Genomic DNA, 19,370 nt, shown 5'->3' with positions numbered 1-19,370 from the left:
CGCGGGAGGGTGAGAGAATCCACCAGAGCCAGAGTGGGGAGCAGAACAGGCAGACTGACAAAGTACACTGCTGAGGGGAGCAGCAGGCACGGCTGGAGAGGTCTGCATGCCATGTGGGACCCTCGCTGGTGGCCGGGGATCGAACCATTGCTGCAGAGGCTGCGGGCAGCTTCATAGTCCAGTGCTCAACCGCTGCGCCACCAGGGAGGCCCTCATTAGATATTCTTAAAGGCAATTATAAAAATTTCAAAAATACAAAAATGCAAGGTTACTCCTCCCCCACCCCCAACACACACACAGTTGGATAGAACACCGTTTGAGTGCAGGACCAGGGAGCCCCCTCTCAAACCAGGAACATACAGGTGGGAGAAGCCAAATACAGATGCACCTGGGCGATGGTGTGGGTTCGGTTCTAGATCACAGCAACAAGGCAAGTCACGCGAGTTTACTGGTTTCCCAATGCGTATAAAAGTTGTTTCCGCTACATTCAAACTCTATATTGTATGTGTTTTCCAATGCAATAGCATTGTGTCTTTTTTAAAAAGCAAAGGATATAACTTAATTGAAGAAAATACTTTATTGCCAAAAGGAAAAATGAAAGGAGCACGAGCTGGTGGACAAATTGCTCGGTGCAGGGGTCACAGAGCTGCTGCTTGTAAGAGGTGCCGTATCTGCAAAGTGCAATCGATCTAGTTGTGTCTGAGAAAAGTTGGAAAACATGAGAACCTGCAGAAGCACCTTTATAGAGCACGGTCCTCATTAGCATAAAGGACTGGCTAAGGGTGTCAGATAAACAAAGAAACAAAGAGCACATGCGGCCTTATGGTGACCATAGAAACTCTTAGATAAGACGGGTGGGGAGAGATCGTCAGGTTAGAAACACCAAACAATTGCAGCTTCAGCAGAGAATGTTCTAGCTCCAGACTGAAGAGCTTACCTAGAGTCATCTAATTCTGAGAGAGGGAAGCCTGAGGATTGTTCCACTGCAGCCTGCTCTCAGCTGGGCTGTGACCTCGCCTCTCAAAACCAGGCCCACTGTTGACCTCACATCCTGCTGGGGCATCTTGGTGCATGCAGCCTGGAGGGATGTGTCTTTGGCCCCTAATGACAGAGATTTGCTTCCAGCTTGTCTCAAGTTTCTTGTTACCAAGAAATTACACATCCTTTTAAGTCTGTGATAAAAGGTTTTTTTTTTTTTTTTTTTTTGCTTCTTTGGAATAATTTGCAATATGTCACAGGGTCTTGCTTTCCTCCTCTGAATGATTTTCTGATTTGTTAAGGGAAGCTGAATGGAAAATGTAGTTTTTTTCTTTTTATTCATTAAAATTTTTTTTACATTGTTCATTTTTACACAGTATTTGATTTCTCCCCTCAGGTGCAGTCCCTGTAATCCCCCCTGCCCCCCACCATCAGCTGTGGATATCACCATAGTCACTTGTGCTGTTCCCACCCCTGTTTTGATCCCTTTTCTTCCTGGATGGAAAATATAGTTTTGATCCCTTTTCCTCCTGGATGGAAAATATAGTTTTGATCCCTTTTCCTCCTGGATGGAAAATATAGTTGGGTGCATAGAAATTTGTGTGTATTGTGGAAAATACAATAATCTCTAAAGTGGAAGCTGTCTTGTTATTTGCTTTGCCCTCTGCTGATGGCATTTATGAATTAACTCATGTAACCTTCACAGAGGTTGCCAGTGTTATTACCTCCCCTTTACCACTGAGGCCACTGAGGCATGGAGTGATGGATGAACTTATTCAGGATCATAAGATTAGTAAGTGGTGGAACCAGGATTCAAACTTCAGAAGCCTAGGCTCAAAGTCTCCCTAAACTGCCTCATAAAGAGAAAGCAATCCAGTACAGGGGTGGGCATGTTGGGGAGTGAGGGGGTGCTCTCAGACTTGGAAACCAACTTGCCCAAGTGTGATCTGAGCCTGCCACTTACAGGCTGACTTGTGGGCAAGCTGTTGGCACTCCACCCTTCCAACCCCAACCCTCCAAATCTAAGCAGAAAAATAGAGGTTGTTTGGATTGACTGGGACCATCTATTTAACTCCTGATGCATAGTAAGCTCTCAATAAGGGGTTGTTGCTATTTATGGTCAACATTTCAGAACCCACCTATTCTTAACTGGAGAGAATAATAACAAACAGTTAATTTCTTATGTTTGTATTGCGCTCGAATCTTTCCAAGCAGGGGCAAGGTGAGGCACAAACTGGGGATTTCCCGAGTCTCATACTCCCCCCCCCTTGGATCTGAAACTCTGATCCCTCCCGCCCAGCCTTGTCACCTTGAATGTGCCCTTGCTCGCTCTTCGATCCAACACATAGAAAGAAGCATCCTCTGCCCAGGCAACCCAGTTTCCTTCTGGGGACTCAAAGTTTCCCTTGGAATTTAACCCAAGTCTAACCTGCAGCCTTATTTACCTTCGGGTCCACACCTGCACAGTTTTGCCTCAGAGACTAGAGAGCTGGCAGCTTTATGCCTGGCGTATAAGTAGTCATGGCTTCAGCATGTGGGATGGAAGCACTGAATATGCCTGAGCAATATTACCTCTGGACTTTGGCCATGAGAACGTGCTGCTGTGAGTCCTTGTAAAAAGTTTCTGGTCCAAGAGCACTTATGGGGTAGAGACGAGGAGGAGGAGGAACCTAATCTAAAGGCTGTCAGAGCTGGGGTCCTGGTTTGGGTCCTGAAGAGCTGCACTTGAAGACTTAGTTGTTGCATAGTCAAACTATCCAACACCCAAACACCCATCCTGCCCGAACGCCCATCCTGCCCGAAGTCAGAGGCTTGTCAGGGGTAACCCTGTGGGCCAGCACCCCAGGGCAGGACCTGTTAGAGATTAGAGGTGGGGTTCCCCATGTGTCCATCTTTTCTAGGCTGCAGGAGCACAGAGGCTGCGGGGAATTCCTCATAGGCCTCCTGGTTCCTTTTTGGATCGGGACGGGGAATCCCATCTAATTCTCTAGTTCTCTCAACTTTTCCCTGTAACCTTGATCTAGTTCTTTCCTCTAGTTGTACTTACTTTCTTGTCATAAAATGAAGGTGCTGGGCCGGTGTTCTCTGACACTGGCGCAGGTCTGTCTCGTACAGGGAGTCTAACAGAGGTCTGAGGATGTGGGAAACCTAAGCTAGGAATCCATTCAGTTCTAGGAGGCCGCCCTCCCTGATCCCTGCCTTGTCATTGGCACCCTCTGCTGCCCGGGGCCACAGAAACTCACATTCGGGGAGATTAAAGGCCATCCCTGCCTGAGCTGCCAGGCTGCCGCAGCCCCCTTTGGGGAGCAGAAGTCCTTCCTGGCAGGGGCTGGAGGGTGAAATTCTCCTTCCCTCCCCCACCCTCTGCCAGCCTGCTGCTCTCTGATGTCTATCTGCAGACCTGGGAGACGCAGGTCTCCCAGGGAGCAGATTTGCGGGGGCTGCCCCTGCCAGTCATGCCTGCACCTCCTGGGACCCTGCCTCCTGCTGCCTGAGCCCGATGTGGCAGCTGATAACTGCCCTGGGCCTCACCCTCTTGGCAACCCAGGGTTTCGGCAACTAAGACAAGATGGGCCAGCTGGAGCCTCAGCTGACTTTCCGTTGTCCTTTTAAGGAGAGAACTGGGGCAGGCAGGGAGAGACGTTGCACAGAGGAGGGGGCTCATTGTTCTCCAAAGACCTTGGTCCCTCTGAGACACGTGCGGGTCTGGAACCAGAACGCCTGGGGTCAGGTCTCTGTTCCTACGCTTTCTTCTGTGTGTCCTTGGATAAGTTACTTTTCTCTCTCCAGGTCTCCTTTTTCCTCAGCTGTCCGGAGAAGACAACAAGAATACCTTCCTTTTAATGTTGGTTTTGGATTTAAGGAGATTCTCCAGTTACAGGCCTCACACAGCGCCAGGCCCATGAAGGCACCGGATAGGAGCCTCATTCTGATGGTGGTCATTACTGTTTTGCCTGAATGGGACCTTTAGAGGACAATTTATTTCTCCTCTGCTTGGCCCAGGTCAGCGACTCCCCAACCTGCCTGCTCATTAAACCACCTGAGACCTTTGAAAAACTCTGAAGCCCCAACCACACCCCAGATAAGTGAAACCAGCCTGTAAGGAGGGCACCATCCAACCAGGCGAAGGGTGTCTTTTAGGGATAGTAATTTGTTCTAGAAACTTCCTCCACTATCCAATACTGACCTGAGGGTAAATATCTCCTTTTGGACAGGTAATCTCTCTCATGCTTCACTTTATTTATTTATTATTTATTTTGTCTTGCTTCACTTTAAACCAATTCTCTTTTGTCACGAGGGAGTGCAGAATTACCCTATGCCCAAGTTGATAGCATTTGCTAGGAATCTCCTATCCTAGCCCTTCAAGGGGGCATCCAGCTGATAGGAGACCCAGACTGGAGTGTTGGTATTGGACGCTGGCAACTGGTCATAGCCAGTTACTACAGAAGCTTTGTAAACTGTACTGGAGCTTCCTCTTGTGTCTGATCACTGTTTAACATCTCCCCATGCTCCCCACGCGGGTGGGTGGAAACCTGAAACAATGCCAGACAAATTCCACTCCAAGACCTCTGCACCCTCCATGAGTGAGCCAGGCTCATCCCCACTGATTGCCAGCTCTTCCTCAGGGCAGGGTGCTTTCTGCCCTCGTCCCTGTGCCCATGTGCCTACCTCCCCCCTCCCCACCGGCCAGGACATGGTTCCTCCAGTCACCCACCCCAGAGGGAGTGCCTGATCTCGTTCTATCCACCCTCCCAGCTTAGTTCCCGCTAGATCCCTGCTCCCACCAATCCTACCCCAGTTACTTCTCCTTTTAACAACTCCCAAAGTACTCTTGGTCCCAATGCTGTCACCATGGCTACAAAATGACATCAATCATATCAGTGATGATTTTGTAATATTTATTGTCGAGTGTTGTGCTATGTGCTTTAACTATCAAATGAGCAGGATTCAGAGAAGCTCAGGAACAATCAGTGGCTTCAGCATAAAATCAGTAAATGGGGTGAAACTCTTGGCTTCCAGGCTTCTGTGTGGTCTTCAGTGGCACTCACTGGGCAGGCCTTTGTTCTTGGCACACTGTGTCTGGCAATATGGGTGGTACCTGGGGTGGGAAGGGGCTCCTGGCCCAGGAAGTTTGGTCCCAACACCAAGGAGTTCCTATGTATCTCATTGGTAGTAGTGACAGGTGTGGAGGGATCAAGCTACATGTGCTCTTCAGGCCGGGAGCTGACCGTGAGTGATGCCAGGAAGCGTGGCAGCGGCTGCGGGCCGGTGTTGCTGGGGCCTAGACTCCTCAGGGAAGGTTACATGGAGGTTGTGGGAAGGAACCCCCCTTGCTTGACTCTGGGTTTCCATCGTGCTTTTCTGGACTTGATCTTACTGCATATTATAGTCGTCCTGCGAAGCTGGCGTCATTATTTTGCAGGCCGGGAAACAGAGGCTCAAGGAGTTAAGCGACCAAGGCTCGGGGGCATCAGGGGGCAAGCCAGGATTCAAAGCCCAGGGATCTTCCCCACCCCACTGTTGCCCCTTGCCTGGGGACTGCCTCCTCTCCTCCATGCACCCTCTGCCTTCCCTCTCTCTGCCTCTTTGCCCAGCCTCTACCTGACTGAGAATCCTCGCCTGCAGGGACTCTCATCTGCTGACCCACCCTGCTCACGGCTCCGTTCCCTTCCTCCCTCTGGCTCTGCTGGTTTTCTCTTCAGCTGTGGGTCTAGAGGTTCCCTCTTCTACTCAGAGTTCCTGAGGGGTTAGGCCAGGACTAGGGTGACAGCTGTCCTGACTCGCCCGGGACTGTGCCGATTTAAATATTGAAAGGTCCAGGCCCGGCCAGGATTTGAGGATAGCTGTGTCTGCACTTGTGCAGGGTGTATAGTGCTCCCTGCTTTTCCACATGCCTTCTGGCATCGACTCCTTGAGAAACAGACACTCGGATTCCTGTCAGGGTCTGAGGCTTTAGAGTGGGCGGCAGGCCTTTAGACCACAGGCCAGGAGAGCCAGGGGTGGGGCCTGAAACCAGTTCTTGTGATGTAAACTCAGCTTCACGCTCTGCTCTGTCCCACAGTGTCTCCTGGAGACGCTCCCTCAGCAGAGCGCAGAGGTGGCTGATAAGAAGGTGTGGAGCCTGGTGGCTGCCCACAGAGCCCCTCCCCACCTGGGACACCTCCCCACTGCTGCTCCCTGCTTTCCCACCACCAGCCTTTCTCCACCTCCGTGGATGTTGGCAGCTGTGACCTCAGCCCTGACTTTTGTAAAAAAGTGTACTTATTGCCGACATGCCAAGGGAAATATTAGAGAAAAGTCTTCTGACAACCCTTCGCATATGAGTCGCTTTCTGTGCCATTTGCTCAGCCTGCCTCTCTGCATTCTGAGCATTGTGAGCTCTTGGCTGAGCTACTGTTGTGTGTTTAGCTTCCTCCATTTAACACCCTATCATTAGTTTTTTCAATGCCACTTCATGGTTTCCATGATGATAATTTTAAATCATTCCATCCAAGTGGACAAGCTGCTATGTGGGCTGGACGTGTAGGGGTTTTAATCCCCAAGTTTCAAAAAATTATGGTCAAGTTTTCTATGAAAACCATCAACTTTTTTTTTTAAAGATTTATTTATTCATGCATACAAGAACCGGGGTACAGGCCAGATGTGTGGGAGGGTGAGAGGATTCGCCAGAGACAAAGTGGGGAACAGAACAGGCAGATGGACCGAAATACACTGCTGAGGGGAGCAGGGGGCGAGACAGGAGAGGTCTGCTGTGCCGTGTGGGCAGCTCCCCGGCTGGCCAGAATGGAAGCCGTGCTGCAGAGGCTGCGGACACCTTCACAGCACTGCGCACAACCGCCTGCACCACAAGTGAGGCCCCCTCAACTCTTTGCGTCTGGGGACAAGTCACATTCATGTTGACCGACACTGCTGTTTCAGCCCAGGCACTGTGGGGCCGGTGCTTCCCAGAGGGAACACCCCCAGGCCGATGCTGGTTCCAGTGCTTGGTTCTGCTTTGAGATGATGCAAATACAGAATTTGAGGATATCCACTTAGGAACTGAATCAAAAAAATGTTCCCTGTTTAGCAATAGAACAATTTTATGTCTGTTAAATCTAAAAACAAAAAATTAGGGCTTGCATTTTGTATTTCTTTGTTGTTTAAATCTGGTTTTAAGGGTCATTTATTTTATTTTATTTTACTCAAACGGAAAAAGAAAAAAAGATTTTGAGAGAGTTTGTCTCTGGTCAGGGAAGTTACACCCTGGGGGACTCTCAGAGAATCCACAGCCACAAACTCTGGCGTGCCAGGCTGCATCTGTCTCTGACGCCGCTGAGGCTTGCAGACCCACCCCAGGCACCCAGCAGAATGTGGGCACCCGGGCACAGTCTCCTGGTTTCCACTTGCCCTCGAGGACCACGATACTGTTTTAATGATTAAAATTTGGGGTACACATAGTGATGATAACAGTAGGGAGCAGAAGCTGGGCGTGGGCAGGTCACAACAAACCTTTGTCCCGCCACAACAATGCTGTGGCTGCAGATGCCCCACCCTTGAACCACTGTGGTCCCAAGGCACAAGGTCCCTAGCTGTACCCTAGATCTCCTGGGCGCACCCCAAAACAAACAACTTGGTGGTGGAGTTTCTTAGGCAGATCTCAACTAATGATCTGGGGGAAACTGTACAGGAGTTTCCAGCAACTGCTCCTGAGAGATTGTTGTGCTGTGATCGCTACATATCAGGAGATGAATGATAAATAATCAAGTCGGGGGAGTTTGTCTACCGTGCAATTTCTGCAACTCATAGGTATGAGATTTTAAACAGATGCTGCTGGCAGGCAAGCTAAACATAACTGCTCCCCTCCCAGGGCTCGAGAGATGCCCAGCCCACCGGTGGTATATATATAGGGACTGAGCCAGCTCTCTCAAGGAGCCAGTGCGCCTTCCCTCTTGGGTCGCTGCCTCTTTCTCTCTCTGCTCTGCTTCTCTGGATGCTCCAGCAACCATGAACCGCCAGTTCAGTTCTCAGTCTGCCTTCAGCTCAAGGAGCAGGCGGGGTTACAGCACTGGCTTTTCTGCAGGCTCTGGTGGCGGGAGCCGGGCTGCAGGGTTTGTGTGCCAAGCCCGAGGGAGGTGCGGTGGTGGGGGCTATGGAGGCCACATGAGGGGGTTTAGTTCCAGGAGCCTCTACAATCTGGGTGGCAGCAAGAGCATCTCCATGAATCTCGTGGGCAGATACGCAAGTGGTTTCCGCCAGGGAGGGGTGTTTGGAGGGGCCAGAAACTTTGGGGGTGGCAGCTTCGGCGGCGGTGGCTATGGTGGAGGTGGCTTTAGGGGTGTTGGGTTTGGAGGTATCAATTTTGGGAGCTTTGGTCCTTCTTGTCCCCCGGGGGGCATCCAAGAGGTGACCATTAACCAGAGCCTCCTGCAACCGCTTCACCTGGAGGTGGACCCCGAAATTCAGAGGGTCAAGACCCAGGAGCGGGAGCAGATCATGGTTCTCAACAACAAATTTGCCTCCTTCATCGACAAGGTGAGTATCTCGGGGGCAGGCGGGGTATCTGGTCTCTGACCAAATGACCCAAGGGGCTTGTGCCCGGCCACTGCTCACCTCAGGGTTCTGTCTCAGGTTGGTGGGGACAGTCACTTCCAGTTGTGTGTATCCCAGGACCTTAAGAAAGCATTGACCTCATTTAAGCTTCCATTTGACTTATTGGGGAGATTTATTTCTATCTCTTCCTTTTGGTAGGAAGGCATGCCAGAGGTGTGAAAATAATAGACAAAACACACAATGTAGTAGTCTCATTCTGATTCATCATTGTTCACTTTCTCCTCGCCCACCTACTCACCTACCCATTCACTCACCCATTTACCCATGCAGCCATGCACCCACCTAGTCATCCATCCATCCATCTGTCCATCTTGTCATCCATCCATCCTCCATCCATCCTTCCAGCCCACAAGCATTTCCTGATTATCTCCCATATGCCAGACACTGGGCCAGACTAAGGGTGACTAGAATACAGGTGCTGCCCTCAAGGATGCCCAGTGCATCAACAGGGTAGTGCTGTTGGGGTCATGGTAGCTCAAAGGAGGGTGTGACGGTTCAGCCTGCCAGGTTCAGGGGCTTTCTGTCTTGTTCAGGGGTCCCATGCCTTGTTCAGGGGTCTTGAAGGTGGAGAAAGAGTTCTTGGAGTAGAAGAGATTTTCAGGGAGATGGACCAGGAGGCATGAAAATCTGATGCTTTTAGGGAATTTCAAATGTTTACAATTCCTGCAGGGCAGGGAAGCAGGGCGGGCAAACCATGGCAGAGACCAGGTAGATACCGTGGGGGCTGATGTCAACAGCATGCTATGTAGGATTCTCTCCAAGTTCCCCATCGGGATGAGTTACATCCAGAGCCAAGAATGGACCAGATGGAGCCACGAAAGCTCTTTTCCCTAGTTCTGTGACTTAACCAGGCCTAGAACAGGCCCAAATCACCAGTTAAAGTCTGGTGCAAGAGCTCCAGTAAAGGCCTTTCTCTGGCATTTCTTTCTGTCAGAGATGGCATAGCAGCCGCTGGAGGCTCCTCTGAAAGTTTGTCGTCTTCAGGGATGTAGTGGGTTTGCCCTGCAGCACAAAGGCCCCAGGTGTGCAGTGACTTCCCCAGTCCCTCCGGAAGCTCAGTGTTGGTGCTACAGCTTGACCCCTAGTCTGACTGCTGAGTACACATGGCCAACTGCCACCCCTGGGCTGTATGGCTGGGCAGACGCTGGGCACGGGAGAGAGCGCGAGAGCTGGGGGAGGAGGGTAAGAGTGCTAAGGCCCAGAGACAGACACTAAGGTGTCTCAGAGAGCAACGTGCTTCTGGCTACTTCTGATCATCGTGGATGGGAGTTTGGCGGAATGCTGTTCCACTTCAGACATGGGCAGCGAGGCCGAGTGTTTTTGTGGAGCAAAGAGTGGACAGATGAAGACGATGCCACCGGGAGGTCAAGGCTAGGCCAACACAGAGTGAGAACAGAGACAGTGGGGGTCAGTGAAATGACCCTGAATTGCTGCAACTGATCTCTTGAGACTCTCATTTGATTGTGACTCCTGCCACTAACAAGACATCTTCAGTTTTATGGAGTGGCACTGTGGCCAGGGGTCAAAGTGCAGCAGATATGGCTTCTTGTCCTTCCCTAGAGGCATGTCCATGAGAAACAAGTCTTCACTGGTGGGGGCCCTGGCCTGGCCAGAAGGGAGCACACTTCTATTGCAGCACTGATGCTGATTTCTGGTCTGATAGTACTGCTTTCCTCCTTAATCCCAAACAACCTATTCTCAGCACCGCATCAGAGCTGTAAAAACATCACGTCACTTCTCCACTTAAATCCTCTGTTGGCTTCTTGTCTCCTTTGGAATAAAAGCCAAGATGCTACAAATCCCTCTGACCTACAGCTGCTGCTAATCTCTCGCTTGCCTTTGTGAGAATGAGAACCCCTTGCTGCTAGCACTGTGTGCAATGTCTCGCAGGCTGCAGGGTTTAGTGAGCAGGGGAGCTGGAACTGAGCTGTCCATAATAAGCCTGCCCCCCCTATCTGTGTCCTCTCCACCCCCCCTCTTGCTTACTAGCACACTGTTGAATTCTTGTGTCATCCAGCACCCCAAGTGCAGTCCTGCCTCAGGACCTTTGCACTTGCCACTCTCTCTGTTTGGAACTCCTCCCTCCAGAGTGGCCTGGCTTCTTCTACACAGATGCCACTGTCTAGGGGGGCCTTCCCTGATCTTCCTGTTTAAAGCAGTATGCCCTCCCCAGCATGCTGTCCCCCCTCCCTGCTCACTTTCTCCAGCACCCCTACAGCCATTTGACTCCACATTTATTTCTTTGCAACTACCCTTGGAAAAGAACACAAACTCCCAGAAAGCAGGGATTGTGGCTCCAGCGTCCAGAATAGCGCCTGGCATGTGGTGATTGCTTCACAAACGTGTGTTGACTGAAAAATTGAGTCAGTCCTCAGGTGTCTGGCTTGGACCCTCAGGGTGTGGGAATGGAGACAAAAGCTTTTTTTTTTTTTAGGACCAATTACAAAGAAAAGGGACCTCAGGAAGGAAAGGGGGGGTGGGTTCATCTCTTCTGTGGGGACACTGGCTTGGCTTGGTTCAGCCAAGCTTGAATCTTGTGTGCTGGAGACAGTAGCGGGCATTTTCTAAGCTCGTTGCGTGTTATTATTCCAAGACGCTTATTAACTGTCTTCCTTGTCGGCTGCTCTATGTCCGTGGGTCTCGGACCATGTCCACGGGAGCACTAGACAGAAGGGCCGGATCACTGCAGGCCGTGACAGACGTATGGGGAAAGATGGGGCCCTTGTGGGGGTGACAAGAGGGACATGACTTCAGGGGGGATCTGAAGGGTGAATAGGAATTAACCAGCCGAAGTGCTGGGGAAATATGGGGTGACGGAGCCGCCAGGGGCTCACTGTGGGCAGGGCTGGAGTGTCTTGAGCGGGAGGGAGGGGGGTGTGAGAGGCCAAGTGGGGTGTGCTTTTTCCAGTGACAAGTCTAGCTCAATGTGAGGCCAAGTCTTACCTGCGTTCTCTGAGCTCCCCCTGAGTATTACTGATGGGGCACAGCCTGGGAATATTTTGGGGACCTGGGGAATCATCACAATGACATTCCATGATTATTCTAGTGGTTACACTCCATTAAAACAGCCAGGGCCCTCTCTGAAGCCAGCTGCTGCCTCTGCAGTTTGGGTGGCTTGGTGAGAGCCCCAGTTTCTTTCACTGAGCTCTTGAGATAATGTGAGTGGGGGGCATTCAGGCGAACGCCAGAGCACTGAGTCTCTGTTTGGCTTGAAGATTCCGCATGGGACCCTGAGATTCTTTCCTCTGGTTCCTAAATGCAGAGACCAGGGCTGCGAGCGAGCACCAGTGGCTTTCTCGACTCCTGGGAGTGCCGCCAGAGTGAAACAGGCGAGGTGGCAGGCGTTTCTCACAGGGGTGTTGTCTGAGAGACCTGTGAGAACTGGTTGCCTAATCTCCTGTGATAACACTGCGGAAGTGAGCCAGGGAGCTGTGTTCTCGCACGTGTTTCCCTTCAGTCTCCGGCGAGAGTTAGCAGGAGCTGGGCCCTCAGATGGGTGGTCTCCTGAGAGACTGGGCCCTTTGGGGACCCTCCTCAGGGCTACGTTGTGGAGTGTCTTCAGGGCACAAGGCAGTGGGTTCGCCCCCCTCCCCCCCTTGTACCTGAGCAGGCACAGAGGCACCTTAGTCTCGGTGAAGGCTCAGGAGGGAAGAGTTCTACCTCGGGCCTCTGGCAGGGGTAAGCTGAGGCCCATCACTGTCCTGCGAAGGACAACCACGCACTTGGTCTGCACGGCCGGCTCCTATGCCCTGTGCTGGCCTGAGTGTCCGCTTGGGGGACAAGCTTGGGGGAAGAGGCAGTGAGACTATAGGATGATGTTTCTTCTTCAGTCTCTGTGCTAATGAAGGAAATAGCTTTCCTAGACACGAGACAACCCCAGAGTTCTTTCTCTGAGGCCCTAAAACTTTGCACAACATTTTGAAAAAGAAAATTTACTTTCAGAATTCTGTCTGGGTTATAAAAGAATTTAACTGAGGTGCCGTCCGGGATGCATACTGGCAGGCGGTGGGGGTTTCAGGCACGTACACTGATGAGTAAGGTTAATACTCTGAGCCACGTTCTTCCTTCCTTCCTCTTATTTCCTCTTCCACCACCAAGAGAAAGGCGCCTTGGCTGCGTCAGTGTTTCAGATGTCCGATCACCATTTCCTCCCGGTGTGGACAAACCCGGCGCCAAGGGCCAGAGCCAAGTGTGGGGCAGAGGCTACGGGAAGCAGGCACTGGTGGGAGGGGCTGACTTTAAAACCAGGCAGAGCTTAATTTTAGGTGCGTTGACCTTGCAGCCATGCGTCAAACAGCCACCAGAAATCACATTATGTCCCTGTGTCTTGGTCTCAGAGAAAGGGGCGCTCTCTGGGCCTAGAGGGGCATCTTGAGTCTCTGAGGTCGGGATATGCTGAGGGGCTGTGGATCTTGTGGACTATGGGGGGGCTTCTCAGACCCACACTTGGGGTACACTTGGGCATCTCTTGTTCTCAGGTGCGATTCCTGGAGCAGCAGAACCAGGTGCTGCAGACGAAATGGGAGCTGCTGCAGCAGGTAGACACCTCAACCAGGACCAACAACCTGGAGCCCATCCTGGAGAGCTACATCAACGAGCTGCGGAAGCAGGTGGACTTTCTCAATGCGGAGCAGATGCGCCAGAACACGGAGGTCAAGAGCATGCAGGATGTCGTGGAGGACTACAAGAGCAAGTGAGGCTCGCGTGGGCACAGGGGGCCAGGAGAAGCAGGGAAGGGACCTGATTCACCGGGCATGATGTCCTGGGCCAGTGTTAATGTGTAAGGGGCGCTGTGAGGGCCCCCTGGCTCAGGCCAGTTCGCCATGTACACCTGCAGGGGCGCCATTTTGCGTAGGTAGCCCTGCTAGGAGGGCATTGCCATCGGTGGCCCCTACAGTCTGTTTGTGCTTCTTGCCTCCCCCTACCCCTAGATATGAGGATGAAATCAACCGGAGGACCAACACTGAGAATGACTTTGTCATCCTGAAAAAGGTGAGGGACAGGGGTGTCCTGGGGGACTGTGGATCCAGGAAGCTGAGCAGGTTGAGGAATTCCTGTGGGGTGCCATGTGACCAAGTGATGCACAGGGTCACCTCCGGCGCCAGATTGTTGTGTGTGTTGCCCAATTGCTGGAGTAAATCCTAAAGTGATGTTGAAATGAACAGTTAGGAATCCTTGAGTTCCCTCTTCAGGTCCTGAAAGTGACAGCTTTTTGATTGTCATTTACGTGTCACCTTAGGGGCCCAGGAGGGGTGTGGGGTTTTGTGTGTGACTAAGATGAGGAGCTTAGTGTCACACTTCTTTCTGAACAAGAAGACCCGAGATTGCAGGTCCTTTACGTGAGGAAATTTTCAAGCGAGGAAAAAAAGCACAGAGAGGTTGTACAACTTGCCCACGCTGCCCAGCGTGGCCGGCAGCCCTGTGCCGTAAGGTCCGACTGTCTTTGCTTCCTGTTCAGGATGTAGACGCTGCCTATATGAACAAAGCGGACCTGCAGTCCAAGGTGGACACTCTGTCTGGGGAGATCAGTTTCCTGAAATATTTATTTGATGTGGTGAGTTAAGCTCTCCTGGAAACTCCTTCTCTTTTTCTCACATCTCCCAAGGGGCATGGACTGTTAAGAGGTGGGTCCCTGAAACCCAACATTATCTCTAGGGTCTCCTTTCTCTGGTGACCTCAAAACTGTAGCTGCAGTCAGCCATCCTCAGCTCCAAGGTGCAGGATTCCTGGATGGGGCTCTGGGTATCAGAGGTGGGGTGTCCTGAGGCAGAAGTAGGTGAAGGGATCCCACTTCTATCTGGGAAGTGAGGTTAACACCAGGACATACAACCAGAAAGCTCCTCAGCGCAGTGATGGGGCTCTTTGGGAACTCCCTGGAAGAGGGCAGTGTGGCTCTTAAAGCGAACAAAGGAAGACTGCAGCAGCGAGGCACCAAACATCACCAGCCCGGGTTCTGCTTTCACTCTTACCAAACTTGGCTGCACCTGCTCTGGGCTGGGCGCTGTGCTGGGAGCTTTATGGTTAATGATACAATAAGCCAGATCTGGGCACTTTTACCTTTACTCGAGGTGCCTCGGTGTCTGGTGACAAGTCAAAGAAATTTCCCCCAAGACTCCCATTTAGCCCAGGTTCTGCTTTTCCCAGTCTTTTTTAAAAGATTTATTTATTTATTTATTTATTTATTTATTTATTTATTCATTCATTTATTTATATAAGCACTGGGTACAGTCAGAAGCACGGGAGGGTGAGAGAATTCACCAGAGCCAGAGCAGGGAGCAGAGCAGGCAGACTGACAAAATACACTGCTGAGGGGAGCAGCAGGCAGCAGGAGAGGTCTGCGTACCATGTAGGACCCTTGCCCGCTGGCTGGGGATCGAACCGGCACTGCAGAGGCTGCGGGCAGCTTTGCAGCTCAGCGCTCAATCGCTGCGCCACTGGGGAGGCCCTCCCAGAGAGTCTTGATGGTGCAGTAGAGGGAAACTGAGGCCCCAGGAGGTGAGTAGGAGTCAGCCTGTCCTCCATGCCTTGCAGGAGCTGTCCCAGATGCAGACCCACATCAGCGACACCAATGTCATCCTGTCCATGGACAACAACCGTTTCCCGGACCTGGACAGCATCATCGATGCTGTACGGACCCAGTATGAGTTGATCGCGCAGAGGAGCAAGGATGAGGCCGAGGCGCTGTACCAGACCAAGGTGGGCGCTGCCCCTCCTCCCAGACTCGGTACCAAAAAGTGAATGTAACTTGAAGACTTGTATCTTTTTTCTCTTATTTTTAAAGGAAAACTTGTTTGTTATAGGAAATTGAGAAATGACAGCTAAAGACTACTCATATCTTACTACCATTATTAACAGGGCAGAAACTTTTCTACCAGTTCTTATAACTAACATTTATTGAAAACTCACATGTGCCAGGCCCTGCTCTAAGTGCCACGTGTGTGGTATTTCATTTACTCTTTACAACAACCCTATAAGATAAGGATATCATTCTCCCCGTTTACAGATGGTAGAGTAGGAGATTACCGAATTTCCCTAAGATCTCATGATGGTGAGTGACAATGCAGTTAAACTCAGGTGTGCATCTATAAACTCCTACTCTCAACTACGACAATGGTTTTTATTCTTATATTTTCCATAACATTAACTTTAAAACATAATTTTGTACTTCTTTTTCACTTAACATTTATGAATGCCTTCCCAAGACATTCAATACTCTCCATCATTTTTCTGGGCAGAGTGATATTCCTTGGTAAGAATATACCCTCACGAATGAGCTCAATATCTTTGTAGCTCAGCTTTGGGCACATCTTTGATCACTTCCTTTTTTTTATTTTTGTGGGACCCTCGCCGGCGGCCAGGGAATGAACTGGCGCTGCAGAGGCTGTGGGCAGCCTCACAGCCCAGCGCTCAACCACTGCGCCACCAGGGGAGGCCCTAATCACTTCTTGAACATAAATTGACTTGGACTTCTTTGGAGGGTGAGACTCTCCAGCAGAAGAGTCAAAGACCAGTCACTAAATTCTGAACAGCTGGCACGTAGGGACCTACTTTGTGGATTACCTGTGGCAACGCCACTCTGGGTTGGTCTCTGCCCACTCTCCTGCAGACAGGTGTTCTGCGTGACGCGGATCTTAGCACAAGACTGGGAGGTAGAAGGTCAACGGTGAAAACCTCAGAATACGGAGATTCCCTTGACCGATCTTTGTGCCCCTGCCAGAACCGTGGCTCCTGGGAGAGTTCCCACGGATGGGGCCTTGTGGACGTAGAAACAGACACGGGGGAAATGGGAATGAACTTGGAGCACACCTGGTCTCTGATTGCTAGGAAAACCATCCTGGAAAAGATTAGGAGTATGTTGGGGTGGTAAACTTGAGGAGGTCCCAGTGTGCGCGAGGGTCAGTGCGGAGGCTTAGGTGTCGGGGGGAGGAGGTTAAAAGGGCACCAAGAAGCAAGATTGTCTGTCTGGGATGTGAACACAGAGGCTTGATATGGATATTGGGGTGTGTGTGTGTGTGTGTGCGCGCGCGTGTGTGTACAGCTCTAGGGGGGCTTACTCTGGGTACTTTCCCAGGGGACAGCAGCTTTGGACAGGGTCTGGGAGGACAAACCCACTTCCTTCTGGAGGGGCTCTTGGTGAATAGCAGGCTGACTGGCCACGGTGTTGCTTTGACCCTCAGTACCAGGAGCTCCAGATCACAGCGGGGAGACATGGAGATGAGCTGAAGAACAGTAAGATGGAGATCTCCGAGCTCAACCGCACCGTCCAGAGGCTGCAGGCAGAGATTGCCAACGTCAAAAAGCAGGTGGGGTGGGCACTCGGCGTGGGCTGCCCGCAATGTCTGCTGGAAGGAGCTCCATGAACTCAGCCCCAGATGGTTCTCCTTCGCCATCTCTGAGCAGATCGAACAGATGCACGGGGTCATTTCCGACGCTGAGGAGAGAGGAGAGCGGGCCCTCCAGGATGCAAAGCAGAAGCTACAGGACATGGAGGACGCCCTGCAGGGCTCCAAGGAGGAGCTGGCCCGGCTGCTGCGGGACTACCAGGCACTGCTGGGAGCCAAGCTGTCCCTGGACGTGGAAATCGCCACCTATCGCAAGCTGCTGGAGGGCGAGGAGAGCAGGTGGGCCAGGTTCTGGGGCCAAGGAGCAAGATCAGGTCTGGAGTGGGGAGGGGCTATTTGGAGATAAGGTGACACCAGCTTTTCTGGGGAGATGAGTAGCCCAGGAAGAGCAGAAACACTCCAGGAAGAAGCAGAGGTTGTTGGGGCCATTGTCATCATTCCCTTGCCTCTAAGCAGAATGTCTGTCTACTCCAAGGCACTGCAACGGGGTGGTGACCCTCTGACCCCCATGCTAAAGGGTTCCAGGAAAATGCTTAAAGTCCCCTCTGGCCCCTGGGGCTCCTGACCTTCCTGCCTGTGCACACACCTTTCCCCAAGGTTTAGGCTGGCTCTCCCTCCACACACAGACAGCTCTGTTCCCCAGGCTGAGTTTGCTGCCTGCTGTCAGGTTCTATGCTCAGCTGACGTGTGCTCTGTTTCACAGGATGTCAGGCGAGATGCAGAACCGTGTGAGCATCTGTAAGTGGCAGGGCCTGGGATGGGGATGTTGGTGCTGGGTGGGGGAAGGTTCCCCGGGGGCTGGCCAGCTGCAAATGGGCAGTCTGGTATTTTTTTTTTTTTGAAAGATTTATTTTCATGTATGCATACAAGAACTGGGGTGTAGGCCAGAGGTGTGGGAGGTGAGAGGATTCACCAGAGACAGTGGGAACAGGCAGATCTTCTGAAATACACTGCTGAGGGGAGCAGCCAGGAGACAGGAGAGGTCGGCTGTGCCATGTTTGTCAGCTCCTTGGCCCGGATCAAACTCAGGCTGAAGTGGCTGTGATAGCTTGATAATGCCGACTTCAGCCCCTGCGCCACTGGGGAGGCTCCAGTGTGGCATTTTAATTTCCCGTTCCAGACAATGAAAATCAAGGTAAAGAAATGCAAGTGCAGAGCCTGGAGAAATTCACTGAAATAAATTGTCATGATTTTACTCATGATCCTAATCGTCATGACACCTAGTACCCAGAGGTGGCTTAGACCTCGCTGGGCTCTAGCAAGAGAATGAGCTCTGCCTTCCCTTTGCAGCAGGAAGAATAGTTTTGAAAAGGGAATACTTTCAACCAATGTATCTTATTTTGGAAGTCTGCTGCTGCTGGTGATTAAGGATGTAGGAGGGTGGAGGAGGTGGGAACAGGTGGGAGCAGGTGGGAGCAGGGAGGTGCAGGGGGGAGCAGGTGGGAGCAGGTAGGAGCAGAGAGGAGCAGGGGGGAGCAGGAGGAACAGGTGGGAGCAGGTAGGAGCAGAGAGGAGCAGGTGGGAGAAGGGAGGAGCAGGTGGGAGCAAGTGGGAGCAGGGGGGAGCAGGGAGGGGCAGGGGGGCTTCCCTGTCCTCTGGCCTCATCTGGGCTCCCCTGTTCCCCACAGCGGTGCAGAGCAGCCAGGTGACAGTCAGCGGCTCCGGAGGCGGCGGCCGGGGCTCCGGGGCCTCCGGGGGCTACAGCGGCGGCGGGGGCAGCTCCCGCGGGGCCGGGGGCAGCTCCCGCGGGGCCGGGGGCAGCGGCGGAGGTTACGGGGCCTCCCGAGGGGGCAGCGGCGGAGGTTACGGGGCGAGCAGCAGCGGCAAAAGCAGCAGCAAGTACGGGGGCAGAGGCGGCGGCGGCTCCTCCCGCGCGCAGATCATCCAAACCTCCACCAACACCTCGCACAGGCGCATCCTGGAGTAGAGGCTTCCCGGGGAGGCGTCCAGGGGCGCCCGGCCTCTCGCCCCCCTGCAGACCGCGCCGGCTCGCCCCTGTCCACCCCCCACGCCCTCCCGACCCCTCCCCGACCCCTCCCACCCCCCTTTCCCCATGGGCTCAGCAGTTCCGCCAAGAAATTGCACTGGAGGTGGGGAGGCAGGTGGCCGGCAGGCAGCAGGTCTGGGCGTGGAGGGGCCTGCGGGCGGCCGGGTGCGCTCTCAGCTCGGCCTCCTCAGCCGCCCTGGCCGGCCAGCCCCGGGGAAGGAGCCTGAAGAGCGTCTGCCCGTGGCTGCTGGAGCCTGGATGTCGCCCACACCAGCCTGGCAGACTCACATTCCCTTTCCTCACCCGCTGGTCTGAACAGCAGCCCATGGCTCAGGGCGCCCACCGATGAAGCCTGTGGGGTGGCCCCTGGCAAGGCAAGGTAGCTGGGAAGGGGCGCTCTGCAGGGGCCCATCCCTGCCTCTTGGTCTGTAGCCTCCCTGTTTCTGGTGGATGGAGGGCGTGGATTAGCCGCC

General features: G+C 52.7%; 1 protein-coding gene across 1 annotated transcript; it reads left to right on the top strand.

Annotated features, from left to right (window-relative positions):
- Nucleotides 1–7,962: 7,962 nt before the first annotated feature.
- On the top strand, nucleotides 7,963–18,837 carry KRT77 (keratin 77; the record flags this gene model as incomplete). Its single annotated transcript, XM_084256357.1, has 9 exons — nucleotides 7,963–8,490; nucleotides 13,047–13,261; nucleotides 13,500–13,560; nucleotides 14,027–14,122; nucleotides 15,100–15,264; nucleotides 16,746–16,871; nucleotides 16,969–17,189; nucleotides 17,614–17,648; nucleotides 18,539–18,837. 9 exons carry the CDS (start codon nucleotides 7,963–7,965, stop codon nucleotides 18,835–18,837), a joined length of 1,746 nt encoding a protein of 581 aa, XP_084112483.1.
- Nucleotides 18,838–19,370: the final 533 nt, after the last annotated feature.

This window comes from Talpa europaea, assembly GCF_964194135.1.
Source record: "Talpa europaea genome assembly, chromosome: 15".
Taxonomy (NCBI): Eukaryota; Metazoa; Chordata; class Mammalia; order Eulipotyphla; family Talpidae; genus Talpa; species Talpa europaea.
Note: the sequence above shows the minus strand (reverse complement) of the source record. Positions and strands in the feature narration are given on the sequence as shown.